Here is a 21,761-nt window from a genome sequence, read left to right on the forward strand (position 1 = left end):
GATCCTCCAAACAAATCCTACTGGGAAAATTCTGAAATCCACTGTAGTAGTAGAAGTCAGAAGCATGTTAACAAAATGAATGTGTACAGCCAGCCAGGCCAGCCAGAATCTCATCAGCAAAAAGAAAACAAAAGCAAAATAAATACTGTATCAACTCTTCCAAAGTAAGTTAGCAAAAAATGGTATCTGAGAAAAAATAAATAAAGGAAATATGGTTTGGAATACTATGCAACCATTAAAATTCTATGCAACCTGTTGGCATAAAACATTGTTCACAACAAATTACGTAAAGAGAGAAATTACAAACCAATATGTATAGATGATCCCACTTTTGTCAGTATTTGACAAAAAATACTGTAGTATTTTTTGTCAATAGTGTAGATGGATATGTGTTTATTTCCTTTTATCTACATAGATTCATGTATACTCAAAAGTATAGAAGGATAGTCACTTCACGGTTATATGAGTTTCCTATTGCTGCTATAACAAATTACCACAAGCTTGGTGGCTTAAAACAACGTAACTCGGGCTTCCCTGGTGGCACAGTGATTGAGAGTCCGCTTGCCGATGCAAGGGACACGGGTTCGTGCCCCAGTCCGGGAAGATCCCACATGCCGCGGAGCAGCTGGGCCCGTGAGCCATGGCCGCTGAGCCTGCGCGTCCGGAGCCTGTGCTCCGCACCGGGAGAGTCCACAGCAGTGAGAGGCCCGCGTACCGCCCAAAAAGAAACAAAAAAAACCCCACATAACTTTATTCTCATAACTCTGGAGTCAAAGTCTAAATTCAAGGTATTGGCAGGGATGTGTTCCTTTTGGAGGTTTCAGGAGAATCTGGCTGGCCGCTTTATTTTTTGTCATCCGTGTCTCTTCTTGAGGCGGCTTATCTAGTGGGAAAAATTGATGAATACTTTTCTGCATTGGTTAAGGGTTTATTCAGAGAGGAGGCTGGTGTCGGGGGCCTAATGAAACGTTGGATTATTTTCACCTGTTTGCTGGTGTTGGGGAGGAGATAGTTTCTCTACCCTTCTAGGTTCTTCTGGCTGGTCTAAGAAATAAATTGATATGAGACAGATTAACAGGAGAAAATCAAACAAAGTTTAATGACATGTATATACGAGAGAGACCTAGGGAAACAGAGTAACTCACCAAAATGTCTGAAGCCCTCACCTTAAACACCACCATTAGCTAAAGACAGAAGAGGATGTTGGGGGTAGTGGTTTCGGACCTGGAGATGGAAAAGCAAATGTTTGGTAAACAAATGTTTACTGGGCCACACAGACATTGGGACACCAGGAGAAATTTTAACTAACAGACTTTGCCAGGTTCCTTCCTGTCTCCACATCTAGTTCATACAGTAGTTATGTATGGTGATAGCTCCCCCCATGCTCCAACAGGTCTTCTATCTACATTCTTTAGGCAGTTAAGGAGGTAAAAAGAAAGGTTTTCTTTTTTTCTTTTTTTTTTGAGTCTTTTGCGTCTTGTTTATTTTCAACTTGAAATAATCCACATGTCGAAGAGACATTTTTGGGGTGGCAATTTTACTCCCCTACACTGGTCAGCACTAAGTTTTACCCTGTATATTCTTTGGAGAAGGTGGAGCCAGATAGAGGGAATGAGGGTGGAAGGGGCGCTGGCTGCCTGGGGCAGGTGGGATCTTATGGCTCGAGGTCTAGTCTGGGTTTTTTTGTGGGCCCAGCAACCCCATCTATCTGTCCATCAAAGATTTAGTGAGTGCCAGGCTTCCCTGGTGGCGCAGTGGTTAAGAATCCGCCTGCCAATGCAGGGGACACGGGTTTGAGCCCTGGTCTGGGAAGGTCCCACATGTCGCGGAGCAAGTAAGCCTGTGCGCCACAACTACTGAGCCTGGCTCTAGAGCCCGCGAGCCACAGCTACTGAAGCCCGTGCGCCTAGAGCCCGTGCTCTGCAACAAGAGAAGCCACCACAATGAGAAGCCCGCGCACTGCAACGAAGAGTAGCCCCCGCTCGCTGCAACTAGAGAAAGCCCACGTGCAGCAATGAAGACCCAACACAGCCAAAAATAATAAATAAATAAAAATAAAATTTATTGAGTGCCTTCATGAACAGGCACTGCCCTAAGGTGCTGGGGATTCAGCAGAGAAAAAGACAAACTCCCAGCCCACATAGAGCTTACGTTCTTATTGATGCCTCAGTAGATGTGCATTTGTGCCTTAATCAGACACCTGGTAGACTGACTCATGCTAACTTCCTAGGAGCTGACATAGAACTGGACATTGAATACTTACTTGACAGGGTGTGATTGACCTCTGCACTGATCAGAATACTTGGACCTGGGATCCTGGGGGCCTGAGAAGCTGGGTTAGTTATCAGGAAAGTGCTGGGCAAACTGATATCAGAGCACAGGGGCGTGGGTAGTCCTGGTGCCCTAAGATAGTCCTGCACATGAATGTACCTTTGAGGGTGTCAATTAAAAACAAAAAAACAAAAAAACCCCAACAATGTAAGAGCTGTGAGTTCAGTTTTATAGTTTTATTTGGGGTTACTGAGGACTATAGCCTGGGAGATAGCCTCTCAGATAGCTCTGAGGAACTGCTCCAAAGAGGTAAGGGGGATGGCCAGTATATATGTGAATTTGGAGGAAGGGTGTGTGCAATAAAGCACACATCTTTTTTTTTTAATTAATTAATTTATTTGTTATTATTTTTGGCTGTGTTGGGCTTCGTTGCTGTGCGTGGGCTTTCTCTAGTTGTGGTGAGTGGGGACTACTCTTCCTTGCAGTGTGTAGGCTTCTCATTGTGATGGCTTCTCTTGTTGTGGAGCACGGGCTCTAGGCACACAGGCTTCAGTAGTTACGGCACATGGGCTCAGTAGTTGTGGCTTGTGGGCTCTAGAGCACAGGCTCAGTAGTTGTGTTGCATGGGCTTAGCTGCTCCACGGCATGTGGGATCTTCCAGGGCCAGGGCTCAAACCCGTGTTGCCTGCATTGGCAGGCAGATTCTTAACCACTGTGCCACCAGGGAAGCCCTAAAGCACACATCTTGGTTGAAGGTAACTGCTAGTCACGGGGAATAGGTATCTCAGTTACTGACTTTAGTGCTTTTCTAAGTGTAGGAAGATGCAAGAGTCTGGGTTCATAAAGTTTTCTCCTGAAAACCTCTAACTACCTGGAGGCCTGTTCTGCCAGTTTTCACAGAGCACAGGTACCTTATCCCTGATCTTCCCCCTGAATTTTTTCCAAGGTGTGCTGTAGGTCAGTGACTGCAGTGGCTAATGACTGAATTCTTGTAGATCCAGGTGGCAAGCAACATTCACTTAGTTGGTGCTGGGCTGCAAGCCTTGTAGTTGCCCAGCCTCGAAGCTGAAGAAAGAGCCCAGAGACAGCAACAGAGACATCAACCAGTTATTGGATAAGGGATCTTACAAGTCTGCAGCAAAAGCTCCTGGAGTAACACCCCATCGTGAACGGCAGAGAGCAGGCAGAACATGGCAGGAATCTTTGCTACTTGTGGGGGAGAAGGGGCTACCATTTAAAGGGGGAACTGATGTCAGCTTGGCTCATCAGTTACCAGGGAAACCAGCACCTGGGGCAGGGGGCAAGCATGTAGGCAGTTACTGATTAAGTGCTATGATTAAGGGAATTGGATAGTCATGTGAGTGAAGCAGGGACTGGTTGAGCAGGGGCTGTACAGAGAGCAAGAAAACAGCCCTCTTGAATGGTCCAACCATATAGTTGGCAAGGGGAGGTTAAGTTTGTACCAGCCCAATGCCATCAGTTTCTTGTCCCTTTCTGGGCTCCATCCACATGTTTTTTTCAGAGAGGTTATTGGAGCTGCTCAAGATGCAGCTTTCTTTTTTGTTTGTTTGTTTGTTTTTTGCGGTACGCGGGCCTCTCACTGTTGTGGCCTCTCCCATTGCGGAGCACAGGCTCCGGACGCGCAGGCTCAGCGGCCATGGCTCACGGGCCTAGCCGTTCCGCAGCATGTGGGATCTTCCCGGGCCGGGGCACGAATCCGTGTCCCCTGCATTGGCAGGCGGACTCTCAACCACTGCACCACCAAGGAAGCCCAAGATGCAGCTTTCTTTTCCACCAATCCCCTTCATCACAACCATGGCCTGCACCTTGGTCCTCCTCATGGAGATGAGAGGTGGGGTTCCTAAATATCCTCAGCTGCTCACTTACGGACCATTTAGCACAGTGCTCCTAAACCTTGGCTGCCCCTTAGAAACTCCTGGAAAACCAATGCCTGGTGCCACTGTAGTCCACCCGTTCTGCAATGTTGTGGCATATCACAGGCAAGAATCACCTGGAGAGCTTAAAGAACCAGAGGTGCTGCATGGGAAAGGGCCTGGCCCTTTGTGTTTTCACCAAGTTCTCCAGGACATCCTGATGGCGCCCAAGGCCGAGATCACTGCACTAGGCGAGCTACATCTGAATCTCAGAGTGGGGCCCAGGTGATGTTTTTTTCAGATGATCATGATTTTTTCTTTTACTCTGTGAATGTGGTGAATTATATTATTTTTTTTATTGTGGTAAGATGCACATATTTACCATTTTAACACTTTTTAAGTTTACAGTTCAGTGCCGTTGAATATATGCACAGTGTTGTGTAACTATCACCGCTGTCTATACCCAGAACTTTTCCATCATCCCCAACACAAACTCCCCATTACCCTCTCCCCCTCCAGCCCTTGGTAACCACCATTCTACTTTCTGTCTCTATGAATTTGCCTATTCCAGGTGCCTCATATAAGTGAAAGCATACAATATTTGTCTTTCTGTGTCTGGTTTCTTTCACTGAGCATAATGTTTTCAAGGTTCCTCCCCAGTTGGTTTTAATGAGCAACCAAGATTGAGAAACCACTTGTCTGGCTCCACAGCCACTGCCCCCCGTTAGTGTGTGCTGTTTCCCGCAAAGAGCTGCCCTTGGCCCTGGTTCCAGGCACCCTCCTATGGCAGTTTGTAATACCTGGTTCCTCTGGGAAAGATCCTGGACCCTGTTAACCACTCACTTCAGCAACTCCCCATCACTAGTGAGTATGAGGCACCTGTGTGCTGCTGTAAAAGCCCAAGCTTCTCTAATTACTACCTCGGTAACTTTGGGCAGCCATCAAAATCTGTGCCTCAGTTTCCTCATCTGTATGTTGGGAATATAGGATTATATATTATATAGGATTATAATGAGAATTAAATAAACTAATACATCTAAAGCACTTAGAAGAGTGCCTGGTAACAAGCACCTACCCATTAAGTGTGTGTTAGAGAGACAGCAGCTGATAAACAGAAGAGCACATGGTGGGGTGGGGGTGGGGTGATCTGGAGGATGGGGGGTGGGGAGGGGCTGTTGATGTTCACATAGCGCTACTGAATTCTGTCTATAGCTGTGTTGTTTTCTTTTTTTTTTTTTTTTTTTTTTTTTTTTTTTTGCGGTATGCGGGCCTCTCACTGTTGTGGCCTCTCCCGTTGCGGAGCACAGGCTCCGGACGTGCAGGCCCAGCGGCCATGGCTCACGGGCCCAGCCGCTCTGCGGCATATGGGATCCTCCCAGACCGGGGCACGAACCCGTATCCCCTGCATCGGCAGGCGGACTCTCAACCACTGCGCCACCAGGGAGGCCCCCTGTGTTGTTTTCTTGAACAAGTTATATCTGAGTTGGTTTTCTTGTCTGTAAAATGCTAATGAAAATATACCTCCTTGATTCTAAGTAACACTATTTACAAATTTTTTACATGTAAACTTCTCTGAAGTGAACTGGGGGTGTGGTAAACAACTGATACCCCTCTGAGAAGCTGTCATTAAATGAATGGATGACCTGCTACTCCTGCATTTATGGTAATATTTACCCAACAAGGTTACTGCAGGGATTTAATGAGAGAGTGTATGTGAAAAATGCTTTGTAAACTGTAAAACATTATTCAGATGTGAGATAATGTTTTCAAAAATGGAAAAGAGTAATAATTTTGTGTAGAACAAACAGGATGTATTGTAAAGCACTTTGTGATTTGTTAGGTGTAGTATATCTTAAGGGGCATAGATGGGCCAAGTGTGGCTAGGTGATTTCCCCTGTGAGGTTTCTGTTGGTTTTTCTTCTCTTGAGCAGTGGTAGGGCACTAAAGTGATTTTCATTCTACAGCTGATTTTCTCATCTCACCTCTTACTTCTAGCAGGAGCGGGGCAAGCCTTAATTTGGCTGAGCTTTAGTTTTCTTATCTGTAATGAACTTGGCCATAAATCTTTCAGGTTGAACCATTCCATGGGGCTGTAGTACCATGTCTTGACTTTTAGTCCAAAGTGTGCTCCTGACTGGGGACCCTGGACAAATCTGTGCCTCAGTTTCCCCATCTATAAAATTGGGTTAGGCTACTTTTTTTTTTTTTTTTTTTTTTTTTTGCGGTACGCAGGCCTCTCACTGTTGTGACCTCTCCCGTTGCGGAGCACAGGCTCCGGATGCACAGGCTCAGTGGCCATGGCTCACGGGCCCAGCCACTCCGCGGCATGTGGGATCTTCCCGGACTGGGGCACGAACCCGTGTCCTCTGCATCGGCAGGCAGACTCTCAACCACTGTGCCACCAGGGAAGCCCTAGGCTACTTCTAATGGCCCTTCCAGCTTCACTCTTCCAGCATTCCCTAGGATTTCACAGCTGGGTCCCCATGTTCCTCACTGGAGGTCTGTGAGGAATACCTGGTGATACTGGGGAGGCACATGTGCTGCTGCTTGGAGGGTTCCCTCTAATTGCCTTTGTCTGTCCTTTAGGGAACATCCCCGGCTCGGCCGTGCTGGTGTTTGACATCCATGTGATTGACTTTCACAACCCTTCAGACTCCATCAGCATCACCTCCCACTATAAGCCCCCCGACTGTTCAGTGCTGAGTAAGAAGGGGGATTACCTCAAGTATCACTACAACGCCTCGCTTCTGGATGGGACCCTGCTGGATTCCACGTAAGGGCAACCAGGGATCGGTGGGGTGTGAGCCTGGCAGATAACAGTCAGTGTTCCAACAATCCTCCTTTTTTTTTCATCAGATACTGGTTGAGAGCTTTTATCTTCATGCCCTTTGCACTGAGTATCTCAAGTGTACATCGTTACTCCGGTGCATTGTTCTGAGAGTTCCCTATGAATGGTTTCATCCTGCACCTGTGAAACTGTCTTTCTGAAAAGCAGCTCTCATCTTATCCTGCTGTCTTTAAAAATTAACCCACAGATAAAATCTAAACTCCAGAGTCTGGCACATCAGGCTCTCTTGTCAGCCCCGCTCTGCCTCGCCAGCCTCATCTTCTGCTGAGGCCCGTCTTCCGCCTCCCAGGGGTGCCATGTGCAGTGGTGCAGGATGTGCACTGCTTACACCCTTCCTTCTGGCCAGCTTCTGCCTCGGCTTAAATGAATTCCCTTTTCTCAAAGTCTTTGCTTAGTTCCCAGGAAGAATCAACTGCTCCCATTTCTGTAGTCTCATAGTCTCATAATGTTTTATGGATTACCTGCCTTTTAGTTATTTTTGTTTCTATCACTGTTGCTGGTCTGAAAACCTTAGACACCCAACATGTTTATTCATACTATTCCTTACACCTAGCCCAGAGCATAGCACAAAGGGAGTATTTTATAAATGTTAAGTGATTGAGATGAATCTGAAAATATATTACTAGGAACCAACAGTGTATACTAGTATCATACAGGTAAAAGGAGCTTTCCTTCTTATGTATCTGAATCTTCAGAGGTATCTATAAGTTAATACACTATTCTCTTCTTTGGGAAAGAAACATTTTTGGCCTTTCTTTTTTTAAAATTTTATTTAGTTTAGGCTGCATTGGGTCTTCGTTGCTGTGCACGGGCTTTCTCTAGTTGTGGTGAGCGGGGGCTACTCTTTGTTGCGGTGTGCTGGCTTATTGCGGTGGCTTCTCGTTGCGGACCACAGGCTCTAGGCGCACGGGCTTCAGTAGTTGTGGCACACGGGCTCAGTAGTTGTGGCTTACGGGCTCTAGAGTGCAGGCCTAGCAGTTGTGGCACGCGGGCTTCAGTAGTTGTGGCGCACGGGCTTAGTTGCTCCGCGGCATGTGGGATCTTCCTGGACCAGGGCTCAAACCCGTGTCCCCTGCAGTGGCAGGCAGATTCTTAACCACTATGCTAACAGGGAAGTCCCTGTTTATTTGTTTATTTTTGGCTACATTGGATCCTTGTTGCTGCGCGTGGGTTTTCTCTAGTTGCGGCGAGCGGGGGCTAATCTTTGTTGCAGTGCGTGAGCTTCTCATTGTGGTGGCTTCTCTTGTTGTGGAGGACAGGCTCTAGGCATGTGGGCTTCAGTAGTTGTGGTACACGGGCTCAGTAGTTGTGGCTTGTGGGCTCTAGAGCACAGGCTCAGTAGCTATGGCACATGGACTTAGTTGCCCTGCGGCATGTGGGATCTCCCCGGACCAGGGCTCGAACCCGTGTCCCCTGCATTGGCAGGCAGATTCTTAACCACGGTGCCATGCAGGGAAACCCTCAATCTTTCTTTATGTCTCCATGTAAGTACACCCATTTTTGTATTGAGCCTGACTTAGATTCCCAAGTTTAGTCTTGAGGAGAAAGAAGGGCTTCATATAAATATGTGCTACTGCATTTATTCTAGATGGGGAGGGTCTTCTCTCCCTCTCACGCGTACCTCTGCCTTCTAGCTTCAGGTGACAGAGTGTGGCTGGGGAGAGCCAGCGTGGAGAGCCTGAGGGACATACTCCTCAGAGCATTCTCTCTGGTGCTATGAGATCCGGTATCCTCAGGCAGTTAACGTATTTCATGAGATCTAAAATGTGCTGGTTGTTAGAAGCATCATCTTATGTGTCTCAAGATAGTAAGAACACTGCCAAAAAATAATGAGATGATGTCAATTGTAGGATGTATCCCAAATCAAAAGATATTAAAATATGAAAAAAATATGCATTATAGAATCAAGGAAATATGTTCTAGGTTCTGGGGCCCAGATTTACAGGGACATGGCTTACAGCAAACCTCTTTGCACTGATGATTAGACAGTGAGGAAGAAGCATGGCTTGTAGTTGTTTTGGGATCAAGTGAGCTTATGCTTGGGAAAAGTAGGTTAGAACAGTCTGTAAGGCCGATGGCTAGCTGTCATTGCTCTGGCCAACGTTCATATTCTTGTCTTGTGCTCCTATGGCCTTGGAAAGGGAAGTGGGGTTGGGAAGTGAACAAAGGAATTTCTTCTCTGGTGGGTTCAGGATACGCTTCTCATGTGGGGTGGGGAGAATCAGTCTTCCTGCTTCTAATGTGTGTTTGGCGGATGCACAATATTGTTACAGAGCATCCGGGAGCCATGTGATGCTCCTTCCTCTTCTCAGAGACTCCATTCTGAACCACTTGAGTCATTTGTGTCACGTGTAAATCGACACGGAAGAGCAGTGTCTGGGCGTCCCTGCTGGTCTCCGCTGGTGGAAGCTTCAGAATAATGGGATAATGGGAAGTGTGGCAGGAGACTGCTTACCTGGGTGTGGGAGAGGAGCTGCTTCTGGAAGAGGGGATCTGGTCCCACCCCAAGCCCACATGGGCTCTGTAAACAACGAGGCAGGTGCTGCTGTGGTTGCTCGTTCATCAGCGCTAGGAGAATCCATGATGGAGAGGATAGAGGAGAATGTGGGTGGAGAGCCAGGGTGGGCAGCCTGCAGGCAGGAAGCAGGAAGCTTGCAATGAATGGGAAGCCGGGAATGCACAGAAGGAATGAGGAGAATGTCTGAGAGAAAAACTGCAAAATAAAAAAGAAAAAGAAAATGATGACTTGAGGAAAAAGAATTAGCAGCGTTTTCAGAGATGACACATGAAAACAAATTTCTTGCTTGGAGGATTTTTTTTTTTAATTTAATTTATTTATTTTTGGCTGTGTTGGGTCTTTGTTGCTGCACACGGGCTTCCTCTAGTTGCGGTGAACAGGGGCTACTCTTCATTGCGGTGTGTGGGCTTCTCATTGCGGGGTTCTCTTGTGGAGCACGCATGGGCTCTAGGTGCATGGGCTCAGTAGTTGTGGCACACGGGCTTAGTTGCTCTGCGGCGTGTGGAGTCTTCCTGGACCAGGGCTCGAACCCGTGTCCCCTGCATTGGCAGGCGGATTCTTAACCACTGTGCCACCAGGGAAGCCCTTGGAGGATTTTTTTTTAAATGTATGTTGAAACTGGCCTCAGAGAAGAGTAAACATTTGTTATTTGATAACTAAATGAGTTCTCAAATATTCTGTAAGACTTTGAAACCCAGTAGTCCCACGGGAAGTTCCCCACGGTCCCTGCAGAGAGGCAGTGTGAGGGCGCCTCTGTGCTGCTGACAAAGGAGGGATTGTGTGGGGGGCAGGACAGAGGACCCGCCTGCCCTCCCGCAGGCCTGGGGCCAAGGCATCCTGTGCCAGAATTGGCTTTGTTTCTGCTTCCTCCCAGGTAGGACAAATGCAAACGCGGTTTTAATTTGCTAGCTCCAGAGAACCAGCCTGGCCCTGGGAACCAGCTTGAGGAGGGAAGGAGGCTGAGGCCCTGCAGCCAGGAGAGGCTGGGAAGCCTGAGAAGGGGAGGTGACCAGGGGCAATCCCTTCCCTGTTGTCACCACTTGGTGATGGACATCAAGGGGGTGCCAAGATATCCAGGAGCCTTTTCTTCCTTGCCATTGAAGAACATTCCCACTGTTTGCCTTTAGGATGTGATAGGAATGCCATCAATTTGGAAATAGATTTACTTTCAGTAGTGAATGAGGTGATTGAGCCAACTTTTATTTGTTCAGATTCCCCTGGGACCTTGGGCATCAAGGATAATTCACACCATGGCCCAAGTTCACAGTTATTTTTCTGGAGCCATAGGCTGTTACAGGCACAAGCACTTCACACTGTCAAGGCCATCCATTTATTGAGCTCTTCATGCTTGCTCTCTGCCGTGCCAAGCATATTATTTACTATTTGGAACCTGTGCAATAGCTGTTATTATCTCCATTTTATAGATGAGGAAAACTGAGAGATTATATTTCCTAGGGTCAAATTAAATTTGACCAGGATTCAAACTCAGGTCTTGCTGAATCCAAATCCCAGGATCTTAACTACATTATATATTTTAAAAAATTCTCATGAAAATTTCTGACTAGCTACAACACTGACTAAAACTTAGAGAAAAATTGCGAGACCAATACAAAGAACTTGCCCCCCACACCGAACCATTGGGGAGAAGGTTGCCACTATGATGTCTCTTCACCTCTGAAAACTTTAGTGTGTATTTCCAACAAAGGTGGACATTCTCCTACATAATTCAATTAAAATCAGGAAGTTAATGTTGATACATTACTTTTAATCCTCAGACCCCACTTAAGTTTTGCCAAATGTTCCAATAAGGTCTTTTAAAGCAAAAGGATCCATTCCAGTATGTCCACAACTCTCGAACTCGAACTCTTGAACTCCTTTAGTCTTCCTTTGATTTTCACCTTGACACTTTTGAAGATTACAGGCTGGTTGTTTTGCAGAATGTCCCTCAATGTGGGCTTGTCTGATGTTTCCTTATGATTCCATAGGGGTTCTATATCTTTGGCAGAAAGATCACAGAAGTGATATGTTCTTCTCAGGAGGATACTCTTAAGTACCAGTGGGTTCATGGTCTAACTGGGGACTTTTCTGTTTCATTTTTAGGTGGAACTTAGGTAAAACGTATAATATTGTTCTGGGATCTGGACAAGTTGTGTTGGGAATGGATATGGGTCTCAGAGAGATGTGCGTTGGAGAGAAACGGACTGTGATCATTCCACCCCACCTGGGCTATGGGGAGGCTGGTGTGGGTGAGTATGCAACAATGTTAAAAGGTGTTTAGGGCACATTCACCATCTGTATTTTGTGCTTATTTAGAACCACAATATGCTTCTTCCATTTAAAACCCAAAGACTGGGACTTTTTTTTTTCTAATTTATTTTTGGCTGTGTTGGGTCTTTGTTGCTGTGCGTGGGCTTCCTCTAGTTCCAGCGAGCTGGGGCTACTCTTCCTCATTGCAGTGTGTGGGCTTCTCATTGCCGTGGCTTCTCTTGTTACGGAGCACGGGCTCTAGGCGCACGGGCTTCAGGAGTTGTGGCTCACGGGCTCTAGAGCGCAGGCTCAGTAGTTGTGGCGCACGGGCCTAGTTGCTCCGTGGCATGTGGGATCTTCCCGGACAAGGGCTCAAACCCGTGTCCCCTGCATTGGCAGGCGGATTCTTAACCACTACGCCACCAGGGAAGCCCGGGGACTTTTATTTAAGTATTTAGCATTTTTGTTTCAAAACCCGTGAATTCGGTGTTAGTGCCACGTTAATGGGATTAAGCAGGGGTTTCTGTGAAATAAACCTTGGCTCTTCAAACCCACATGTGGGAAATGTCCCTGAAAGGGCTTGCTAGGTGATTTCTCTCAGGTGAGCCAGGTGCTTCCTTGGGGAACTGTTTCCCAGGACACTGGAATGCTGAACCTATAAGCTATCCAAGGAGATTTCCTTGTGGAAGAGATTTGTTTCAAGTTCTGGAAATACTGGCGTTACGTTGCCCTCACAGCTGTTTACTTCATGATTTTGGCCAAAATGAGCCCTCCTCATGGGGGTGGGTGGGAACCCCTTCTTTTTCAGTTTTTATGCCCCTACTGTCTGGAGATGGAGAGATGGGAAGTGCTAACTTATAGAAGTGATAGGCACTTTGGATTTTCTTTTTCAAAATTCTTAAGTAATTGTAAAAGATACTCTCTGCTAATGCCCCCAATCAGAGAAGAAACACTTTAAAAAATATGTTGCATATCCTGTACGACCATGCTCCTATGATATAGATTATAGTTATAATGTATAATTTAAAATAATGCACATTTATTTACTTATAGTCACATACTTATACGTTCTTTTGGGCCCATACTATATATACTGTTCTAGAATTTGTGTTTAAAAATCATATCCTGGATCATGATTTTAAGGCATACTGTATTATTCTTAAAGTTCAGCGATAAGATTTATTCAAAAGTTCAAGCACCATTGTAGTTTCTGCGGCTTTTAAACTTTTTTCACCAAGACACAGTAAGAATTACATTTTATCTCCCAATCTGTGTTACACATAAGCATGCAATTTTACCTAATATACATATCCATTTAATTTCATATATAAAATTAAAACTAAGTTTCATAAAACAATACCTATCCTTTCTATGTGCAATGTACTCTGATTTTATTCTATCCCTTAATTTAAAAAAATATTGGTCACCATTCTCTAAACTGATTTTGAGACTCACTACCCAGTTTGGAAAAACCACTCACTGATTGATGCTGAACTTTCTTGCTTTCGCAAGAGATGCCTCTATCCGTGAGGCAGCTAGAACCGGGGTGGCCGGGGGGAGTATGAGAGGGGCATGCCCTCCACCTTGTCACTAACGCCCCCTCCTCCCGTTGCTGCGGCAGATGGAGAAGTGCCCGGCAGTGCTGTGTTGGTGTTTGACATCGAGCTGCTGGAGCTCGTGGCCGGCCTGCCGGAGGGGTACATGTTCATATGGAACGGTGAGGTGTCAGCCAACCTCTTTGAAGAAATTGACAAGGACGGCAATGGAGAAGTCCTCCTGGAAGAGGTAACTGACCTTTTTGAAGGGAAGTGGGACCCAAGGAGCTCAGGGAGCCTCACTGGGCCGGGGTACCCATCCTGAATGTGAAGCCTCTCAGAGTGAGGACAGCTGTGCTTGCTTGTGATGGTGGTAATCTTCATGCTCATGTACCAAGCACTTGCACACACAGTCTCTAAGTTGAGCTCACAATTCCTCTTTGAAGAAACCGAGGCCCTTTAGTAAACTAGCAGGTGGAGCCATTCTGGCCTAAGGATTAGAACAGTCACTAGCTGGGGCAGGGGGCAAGCATGTTCTTGTGAGTAGGGTGTAGGTGAAGCAGAGACTAGTCAAACGGGGGATGTACAAAGACAAGAGAACAGCCATCTTGAGTGGCCTGACCATACATCCCCCTATTTCCAAAGTCTTTGCAGTGGCCCACAAAGGCCCTCCACTACCTGCTCGCCGTAACCTCCTCTCCAACGAGTCTCCCTTTGCTGTCCTGTAAACACACCGGGCACGTGTCCACCCCGGGCCTTTTTACCAGCTGTTCTCGGCTCAGAAGACACTTCCCCTAGATAACTGTTGGGCTTGTTCCTTCACTTCCTTCAAACCTTTGCACAAGACTCTCTTTTAGCATTAGGGTTTTACCCTAACCACCAAATGGATACTTCAACCCGTTCCCCTAACTGCACTCTGGATCTTCCTTACTTGGCTCTACTTTTTCATTTTTCTGGAGCATTTTACTTTCTAAGTTAACACGTAGTTTACTTACTTTTTAAATGTTCCTTTTTAATCATGTATCTTGTCCACTAGCATATGCTAGAATTGCAAGGGCAGGATGTTTTGCTTGTTTATTGATGTATCTCCAGGGTCTAGGATGGTGCTTAGCACACAGTAGACAATAAGTTTTTATTGTATGAATGAATGAATGAATGAATGCTTAAAGGCGAGGGTGGTTAGGGGATTGGCCTTTGGTGGAAAACTAAGTGTTGATTTGGGGAAAACGGATAGTTCCAGTGGCTGCTCTGTATTGGCTGCCTGGGACCTAAGGGCTCCTGGAGTCATTTTGGCAGGGTTTTTTTATTTTTTTTTATTTTTTTTTATTTTTTGCTTTATAACAAATTTAATCAGTTATACATATACATATGTTCCCATATCCCCTCCCTTTTGCGTCTCCCTCCCACCCTCCCTATCCCACCCCTCCAGGCGGTCACAAAGCACCGAGCTGATCTCTTGGCAGGGGCTTTTTAACCTGCATCTGGAGGAAAAAACCCGAGTCGTGTAGCTCAGAAGATTTTGTCTGTTCTGCTGGCTCAGACTCAAATTCCAGCCCCATCGCCCTTGGGCTGCTCTGTTCAGGCTCCAGCTTGGTATTCTCAGCTGCTGTATCTCATGGTCTGTCCTGCCCCTTTCTCTCCAGTTCTCAGAGTACATTCATGCCCAGGTGGCATCTGGCAAAGGGAAACTTGCCCCTGGATTCGATGCTGAGATGATTGTGAAGAATATGTTCGCCAACCAGGACCGGAATGGAGACGGGAAGGTCACGGTTGAGGAATTTAAACTCAAAGACCAGGAGGCAAAACACGACGAACTCTAAACCTGATATGAGCCACTTGTGTGATGCCAAGCCCCCTGTTGTGGCAGAATGTGCAGTGAGGGTGCAAGGGTCTCTCAGAAGGGGAATCGTCAGCAAGTAGTAGGTGGGTCATATAGTACCTGGGACATACATCGGGGTGGGTTGATACACATGGTGAGAATTTTAGGCTGATGCTGGTGATACTAAAAAAATCAGTGCGGGTGCCTTAGCATGGGTTGTATAGAATATTGAAAATGCTGCATTGTCAGCAGTTGTTTTGTGAGCCTTCTGGGTAGTTTTGTTATTAAAGGAAAATAGTGTCATACAGAAGTTATAATCATCTTGGAGGGAACAGAAGAAAACGTGTCTAGGATATTTACATAAAGAGGATTAAAAATGTTTTTAACTTGCTGGTGTTTTAAAATTATTCTCCAGATGGCTAGAAGAAACAGAGGGCATGCCCCAGCAGGATTCCCAGACAGGCCCAGAAGTTTTCCCAGTGGCCCGTATGGGCCCTGGTAATGCCCAACCTCCACCATGCCTCTACTCACACACTCACACAGACACACACAGACACACACACACAGGTGTGCTCTTCTAGTTAATCATACCCCACCTCACTGTGGTCCTCCTATTGGCTAGGTAACTTGGAGGTTAAAAAGAAAATCAGTGGACCAAACAAAAGGCATCTTGGACCATGAGTAGAGAATTTGATTCTGCATTTGTCACATAATATTATCTTCTTCACTCTTGCTTATTCCCATCACTCTATCCCATAGCACCCTCTCTTCTCACCCTGAATCCTTTGATCAGATATAGATACACGTAGGGCTGGTGGCTAAGCCTAGCTCCAGAGTATCTCACTGTGGCCAAGATGGAAATGTCATCCCAACAGGTGAGCATAGACAAAGTGACATATTTCTGCCTCTCATTCGTGTCCTAGAGAGGGAGGTGCCCTAAGGCCTGGGAGCCTCTCTCTGCATAGGAGAAGGACACTGTACCTGCTGGTCTGTCCCCACGTTACAAAGTAACCACCTTGCTGCCTCATGTCCTCTGTTCCCAAGCGGTGGTGGCACTCACCCTGCAGTAACCAATGATTTTCCTTTTGAAACAGCTTTGTTTTACTAATTTAAACTATTTTGTACTGATGTAGCCCTGAGATAGATAGTTCCTGAAAATGCTGTGCACTCATTCAATGGAATAAATGTTGGAAGATGACTTTTTCATAAGTAAAATATTGAATTATATCATCAGGTTTTGTGGTGTTTTATTTGAAGTCTCATTTTTCCCATGAGAATACACCATGCCATCAGAATCCCCCTGATAAAAACTCAGCAGGACTGAACTGGAAGAAGTGGAAGATTGCCGTACGGTATATAGGGGATGTATCAGTCAGAGTCCTGGCTGCAAACATACCCTTATGTGGGACTTCTGAAGAGAAGCTAATGAAAGTACTCTTTACAGAAGCGTGGGCAGGGCTCAGGGGGCCCAGGAAGGATGTCGAGGTACCCGTGACCGCTCTTGGCCAACGACAGTAGGAAGCTGTTCCACCCCTGGGCCTGAAGGGTCCAGGGGAGCCTGGGTGGGGCTGCCTGGTAGGAGCGGGTGGAGGGACACAGCCACTCCCAGAGCTGTGGCTGGCAGTGGAGCAGAGTACTGAGGGAGGAAACACCCATCCTCTCTGTCCTGCCACTGGCTCCCATTAGCCAAAGCCAACCCGAAGCCAGAGGGCAAGGAGCTCAGGGGCTGGTGTTCTCAGGGATCAGTGTTTTGGGGCGCAGAGGAAGGTGGAGAATGACTGGTTGGGGTTGGGTTGGGAGCAAATGGAGAATAACTGGCACATGTATAGGGAAAAAACTATATATATATATATATATATATATATATATGGCTTTTTTTTTTTTTTTTGCGGTACGCGGGCCTTTCACTGTTGTGGCCTCTCCCGTTGCGGAGCACAGGCTCTGGACACGCAGGCTCAGCGGCCATGGCTCACGGGCCCAGCCACTCTGTGGCATGTGGGATCTTCCCGGACTGGGGCACGAACCCGTGTCCCCTGCATCGGCAGGCGGACTCTCAAGCACTGTGCCACCAGGGAAGCCCATATATGGCTTTTTAAAGAGCAAATCTTCTGGTTTACTCTTTGCAGAAGCAACTTCAGGGACTCTGTGTGCTTTTGGGAGGGGAAGGAGGTGCCCATGGCCTTCCTGGCTGTTCCCTAACCCTCTTCTATGGTGCACACAGTCACTCAGCCTTTTCATTTAACAGAATTCCTTAAGTGCACTACATACGTTTATGATCTGCTAAACTGAACTGTTCTTTGGAATGCAATTGACCTGTAGCACTTCATTACGCTTACATATCTTCATGAAGATAAACATTCTGTGCTTGTTCTCTACCCTAGATCTTTAGATGGTCCTGTTTGAATTTCTTCACTGGCTGTTTTCTATAGTGGTGGAGACAGGTTGGCTGAATAAAAAATAAGTTTCTCTGGGGAAATTAAGGACTGTGGGCCTTAGAGCTTCAAGAATGGAGGGAAACTTTAGCTTGTATTTGTTTTTGTATTTAAACTGCCTACCTGACTGCTGAGCTGGAACACTGGTCTTTTCTGGCCTTCAGACTCAGACTGAAGTCTTGGCTCTTCTTGGGTCTCTGTCCTGCAGGCTTTTGTTGTTCAGCTTTACTGAGGTATAATTAACAAAACTGTAAGACATTTCAAGTGTATGTGATGATTTGACATAAATGTACATTGTGAAAGGATTCCCCCATCTACTTAAATTAACATATACATCACCCATCACCTCTTTTTTGAGAACGTTTAAGTTCTACTCTTAGCAAATTTCAGCTATATGATAGCGTTATCAGCTGTAGTCACCATGTTATATATCAGATCCACAGACCTTATTTATCTTACAGCTGAAAGTTTGTATCTTTTTTTGTATTTCCCCCACCCTCTAGGCCCTGGTAACCACTTTTTTACTGTTTCTATAACTTCAACTTACTATTTTTTGATTCCACATATAAGTGATACCATGCAGTATTTATCTTTCTAAACCTTTGGCTTATTGAGTGCTGCCTGGCACTTCCATTCTTTCCGTTGCTAAGGGAACGTATGCATTTTGTTAGGGAAGTTGACCGACTGCAAGATTATACATAAGCACTTTAATATCTTAGGTTTCTAGGAACAGAGTTGCTTTCTTTGAAGGCTTCTTCCCTTGGATATCTTAGGGTCCGGAGTCTTTTTATAAAATAAGAATACTGCTCTCAATTATTTATTGCTAGTTGCAGATATTATTAAAATAGTGTTTGATTCTGTGTGGTCATCATTAATGTTGGAATTTCAATAGGTCAGGGGAATTCCTTCCAGCTTACAGTGGCCATATTTAAATCTCATTGAAATGCAGACAACATCCAGATCTATAGTTCCCAAAATTTCTCCTCTGAGCTCTGCCTATGGTATCTTCTCCTGTATATCTCACAGGCATCTCAAACTGTGTGTTCAAAATAGAATGTATATTCCCACTCCCTTCCCAACACCTTCCATCCAAGCCTGTTCTCCTCTCTCATTCTTCTCTTGTTCCCATTCGCTCAAACCAGACACCTGGGGTCACCCTATTCTCTCACGCCACATGTTTAATCCAACAGCAAGTTTTGCCATTTCTGAACTGGTAATGGCTAGAAGATGCTGTAGAGACTGCTCTCATGGCTTTCATTTTAAAGGGAGGTGACTGACCTATAGTCTTAGTAAAGGACTGAGCAATGACTAGAATGCAGGTCATAACTTTAGTATTCTTTACACTTACACCATGCAGTGTGCTTATTTGTGGAAGCATATTATAAATCCTTTGGAAAATAGCCAATATGGCAAGCTCTAATAGCAAATACAGGAGTAAAGAGCTCTCATTAGATAAGGATTCCCAACTTTTTCTATGTGAAAAAGTCCTCCAGGTAACTGATACTCCCATGCCATGCTATCTGCTTTAAAGCAAGAAGCTTGGTTTTGAGTTCCATTCTGGAAATACCCAAGCAGGGAACAGTCTACTTTGTGCCACCGAGTACTTCGTTTCACTGTTTATTATAAAAAGGAGAAGTAGTGATGGAAGATAAGGATGGGCTGCAGGAAAAAGGTTTGCATCACAAGACCTTGCCTCCCTACCATATTCGACTGGACTAGAGATTACTGACCACACTAGATGTCCAGAACCAGCTGGATCATGCTTTGTCTGTATCACAGCTCACATGCTAAGAAAACCAATTAGTTGCTCATAGACTCTGCAGTTCAAGGGCTAGAAGTCAGGGTCAAATTTATCACAATGGTAGGTTTCCCTGGTGGCGCAGTGGTTAAGAATCTGCCTGCCAATGCAGGGGACATGGGTTCAAGCCCTGGTCCGAGAAGATCCCACATGCTGTGGAGCAATGAAGTCCGTGTGCCACAACCACTGAGCCTGCGCTCTACAGCCCATGAGCCACAACTACTGAAGCCTGCGCGCCTAGAGCCCGTGCTCCACAACAAGAGAAGCCACTGCAATGAGAAGCCCGTGCACCGCAACAAAGAGTAACCACTGCTCATCGCAACTAGAGAAAGCCTGCATGCAGCAACGAAGATCCAACACAGCCAAAAATAAATAAATAAAATAGATAAATTTAGTTAAAAAAAATTTATCACAATGGCAAGTCTAAGCCTTGTGTAAACCATTATGGTGCAGCCAAAACTCAGAATCAGAAGTCATACTGCATAGAGGAATGTCAGTTCCTAACCCTGAAGTACTCTGTTTTAGTAATCATGAGACCCAGCTATATTTTGTTTTATGCCTATGGCTCTTTCTGAAACGCTTAGACTTTCAATATAGTACCTTCTTTTACTAATATTTTCAATGGGGGAAAACAATTTTCCTAGGCCCCAGTATTTTCTGAAGGACATATTAAATTTTCTCTGCAAAAATCTTTTTATTTTTATAGTGTGTAAATCTGAAAATAATCTAAATAGCCACTATGACAAGGACATTAGGATTCATACATCACACACAAAAACATGGCAGGTTTTGTTGAATGAATAATAATAGTTTTGACAGAATTAAAAAGGCTTTTCATTTCATTTTTATCATCAGTGCTTCAATATAGAACATTTTGTAATGATTAGTGGCATGTAGATACCAATAGTTTTTTTTCAAACATCAACTGCCAATATTTTTTGGTAAATATCGATTTTCACCAAACAAAATAACCAAACATAACACAATTTTAGGAGATGGTTAATACCATCAGCATAATTCACCCAAATTATAAAAATGACAACACTTAAAGTCATGAAAATTATTTCACCATTTCATAAAACTTTTTAAACGTCTACAAACTTTCCCAATGTAAAAAGACTTACAAAAATGTCATAATAACATTAAGCTACAAAATTCACTATGGAAATGTAGGGAGTTATTCTTCAAATTTTTGCTCTAAGTTTTTTTTTAATCTGTTAAAAAATATAGTGAGGAGTGTGTTGAGAGAGCTGGAGAAAAAGGAGCTTCCAGTTGATGGATTCAATAAATCTGAAAATACTTCAATAATATAGAGGAAAAACTTCAAGATCAAGAACATATAAATAAAATCTTTTAACAAGATGAACAGATGAGCAGCTCTTGCATCAATTGCACCCACAGGTGAGAGGTCTTCTTGAAGAATGCTTGTTTATAGAATCTTCTGTAAGATAGAGTTGGCTACATCCAATGATTCATCTTTTACTAGAACAATATCATAAGAGTCCATGTACTTTTCTAAAAGCTCATCCACCTAATCAACAACCAAAAAAATCACAAAAATTAAATTAATATGCAGGGGGGGAGAAGTAAATAATCTCAGTATAAATCTCACTGCTATGTTAAATCTTTTGGGTAAAATGTAAATTAATTTGCTTTCATAAAACCTTTGAAATGAAGAAATATTTTCAAAATTTTAAAATTCATTGACATAGGAAGTTTCCCATATGGTGGCTTTTCTTCTGAAATGATTTCTCTCTAGCCCAGTCGTTCTCAACTGGGGAGGTAGTGCCCAAGGAACATTTGGCAATGTCTAGAGACATTTTTGATTCTCAACTAGGGAATGATATGGGCTTCTAGTGGGGAGAGGCCAGAGGCACCTCATTTAGAATGTACACTCTCCCTCCCCGCCAATACCTATAGCATGCATATGTGCATACCAACTCCTTTAATCATCACCAAAGTAAAGGGATAAACAGAAATAAAAATGTCTCTAAAATAACTGGGGCTTCTCTGGTGGTGCAGTGGTTAAGAATCCGCCTGCCAACGCAGGGGACATGGTTTTGGGCCCTGGTCTGGGAGGATCCCACGTGCCGTGGAACAACTAGGTCTGTGCGCCATAACTACTGAGCCTGCAAGCCACAACTACTGAGCCCACCTGCCACGGCTGCTGAAGTCTGCGCGCCTGGAGCCTGTGCTCCACAATAAGAGAAGCCACTGCAATGAGAGCCCTGTGCAGTGCAACAGGGAGTGGCCCCCGCTTGCAGAACTAGAGGGCCCATGTGCAGCAACGAGGGCCCAGCGCAGCCAAAAGTAAATAAATTAAATAAATAAATTAAAAAAAGAAAAAGTCTCTAAAATAACTACTTTCTCAGGCACCTTTGATAACAGTTTTCTATAAAGTTTCATCCTAATTTTTTTT

General features: G+C 45.0%; 2 protein-coding genes across 4 annotated transcripts in view; one reads left to right on the top strand and one right to left on the bottom strand.

The window, feature by feature from the left end:
- FKBP9 (FKBP prolyl isomerase 9) overlaps nucleotides 1-16,339 on the top strand; it is a 48,159-nt gene extending 31,820 nt beyond the window's left edge. The window contains exons 7-10 of the mRNA XM_082632871.1: nucleotides 6,732-6,918; nucleotides 11,612-11,757; nucleotides 13,380-13,543; nucleotides 14,937-16,339. Coding sequence (XP_082488997.1) covers nucleotides 6,732-6,918; nucleotides 11,612-11,757; nucleotides 13,380-13,543; nucleotides 14,937-15,113 — 674 coding nt within the window. The 3' untranslated portion in view covers nucleotides 15,114-16,339. The remainder of the gene's footprint in view (nucleotides 1-6,731; nucleotides 6,919-11,611; nucleotides 11,758-13,379; nucleotides 13,544-14,936) is intronic.
- A 3,430-nt stretch (nucleotides 16,340-19,769) lies between these two features.
- Nucleotides 19,770-21,761, bottom strand: part of NT5C3A (5'-nucleotidase, cytosolic IIIA) — a 41,608-nt gene continuing 39,616 nt past the window's right edge. For all 3 annotated transcript variants that reach the window (XM_082632888.1, XM_082632890.1, XM_082632889.1), the window contains one exon: nucleotides 19,770-20,873. In XM_082632888.1, coding sequence (XP_082489014.1) covers nucleotides 20,772-20,873 — 102 coding nt within the window. In that variant the 3' untranslated portion in view covers nucleotides 19,770-20,771. The remainder of the gene's footprint in view (nucleotides 20,874-21,761) is intronic.

This window comes from Mesoplodon mirus (assembly GCF_964341445.2).
Source record: "Mesoplodon mirus genome assembly, chromosome: 9".
Classification (NCBI taxonomy): Eukaryota; Metazoa; Chordata; class Mammalia; order Artiodactyla; family Ziphiidae; genus Mesoplodon; species Mesoplodon mirus.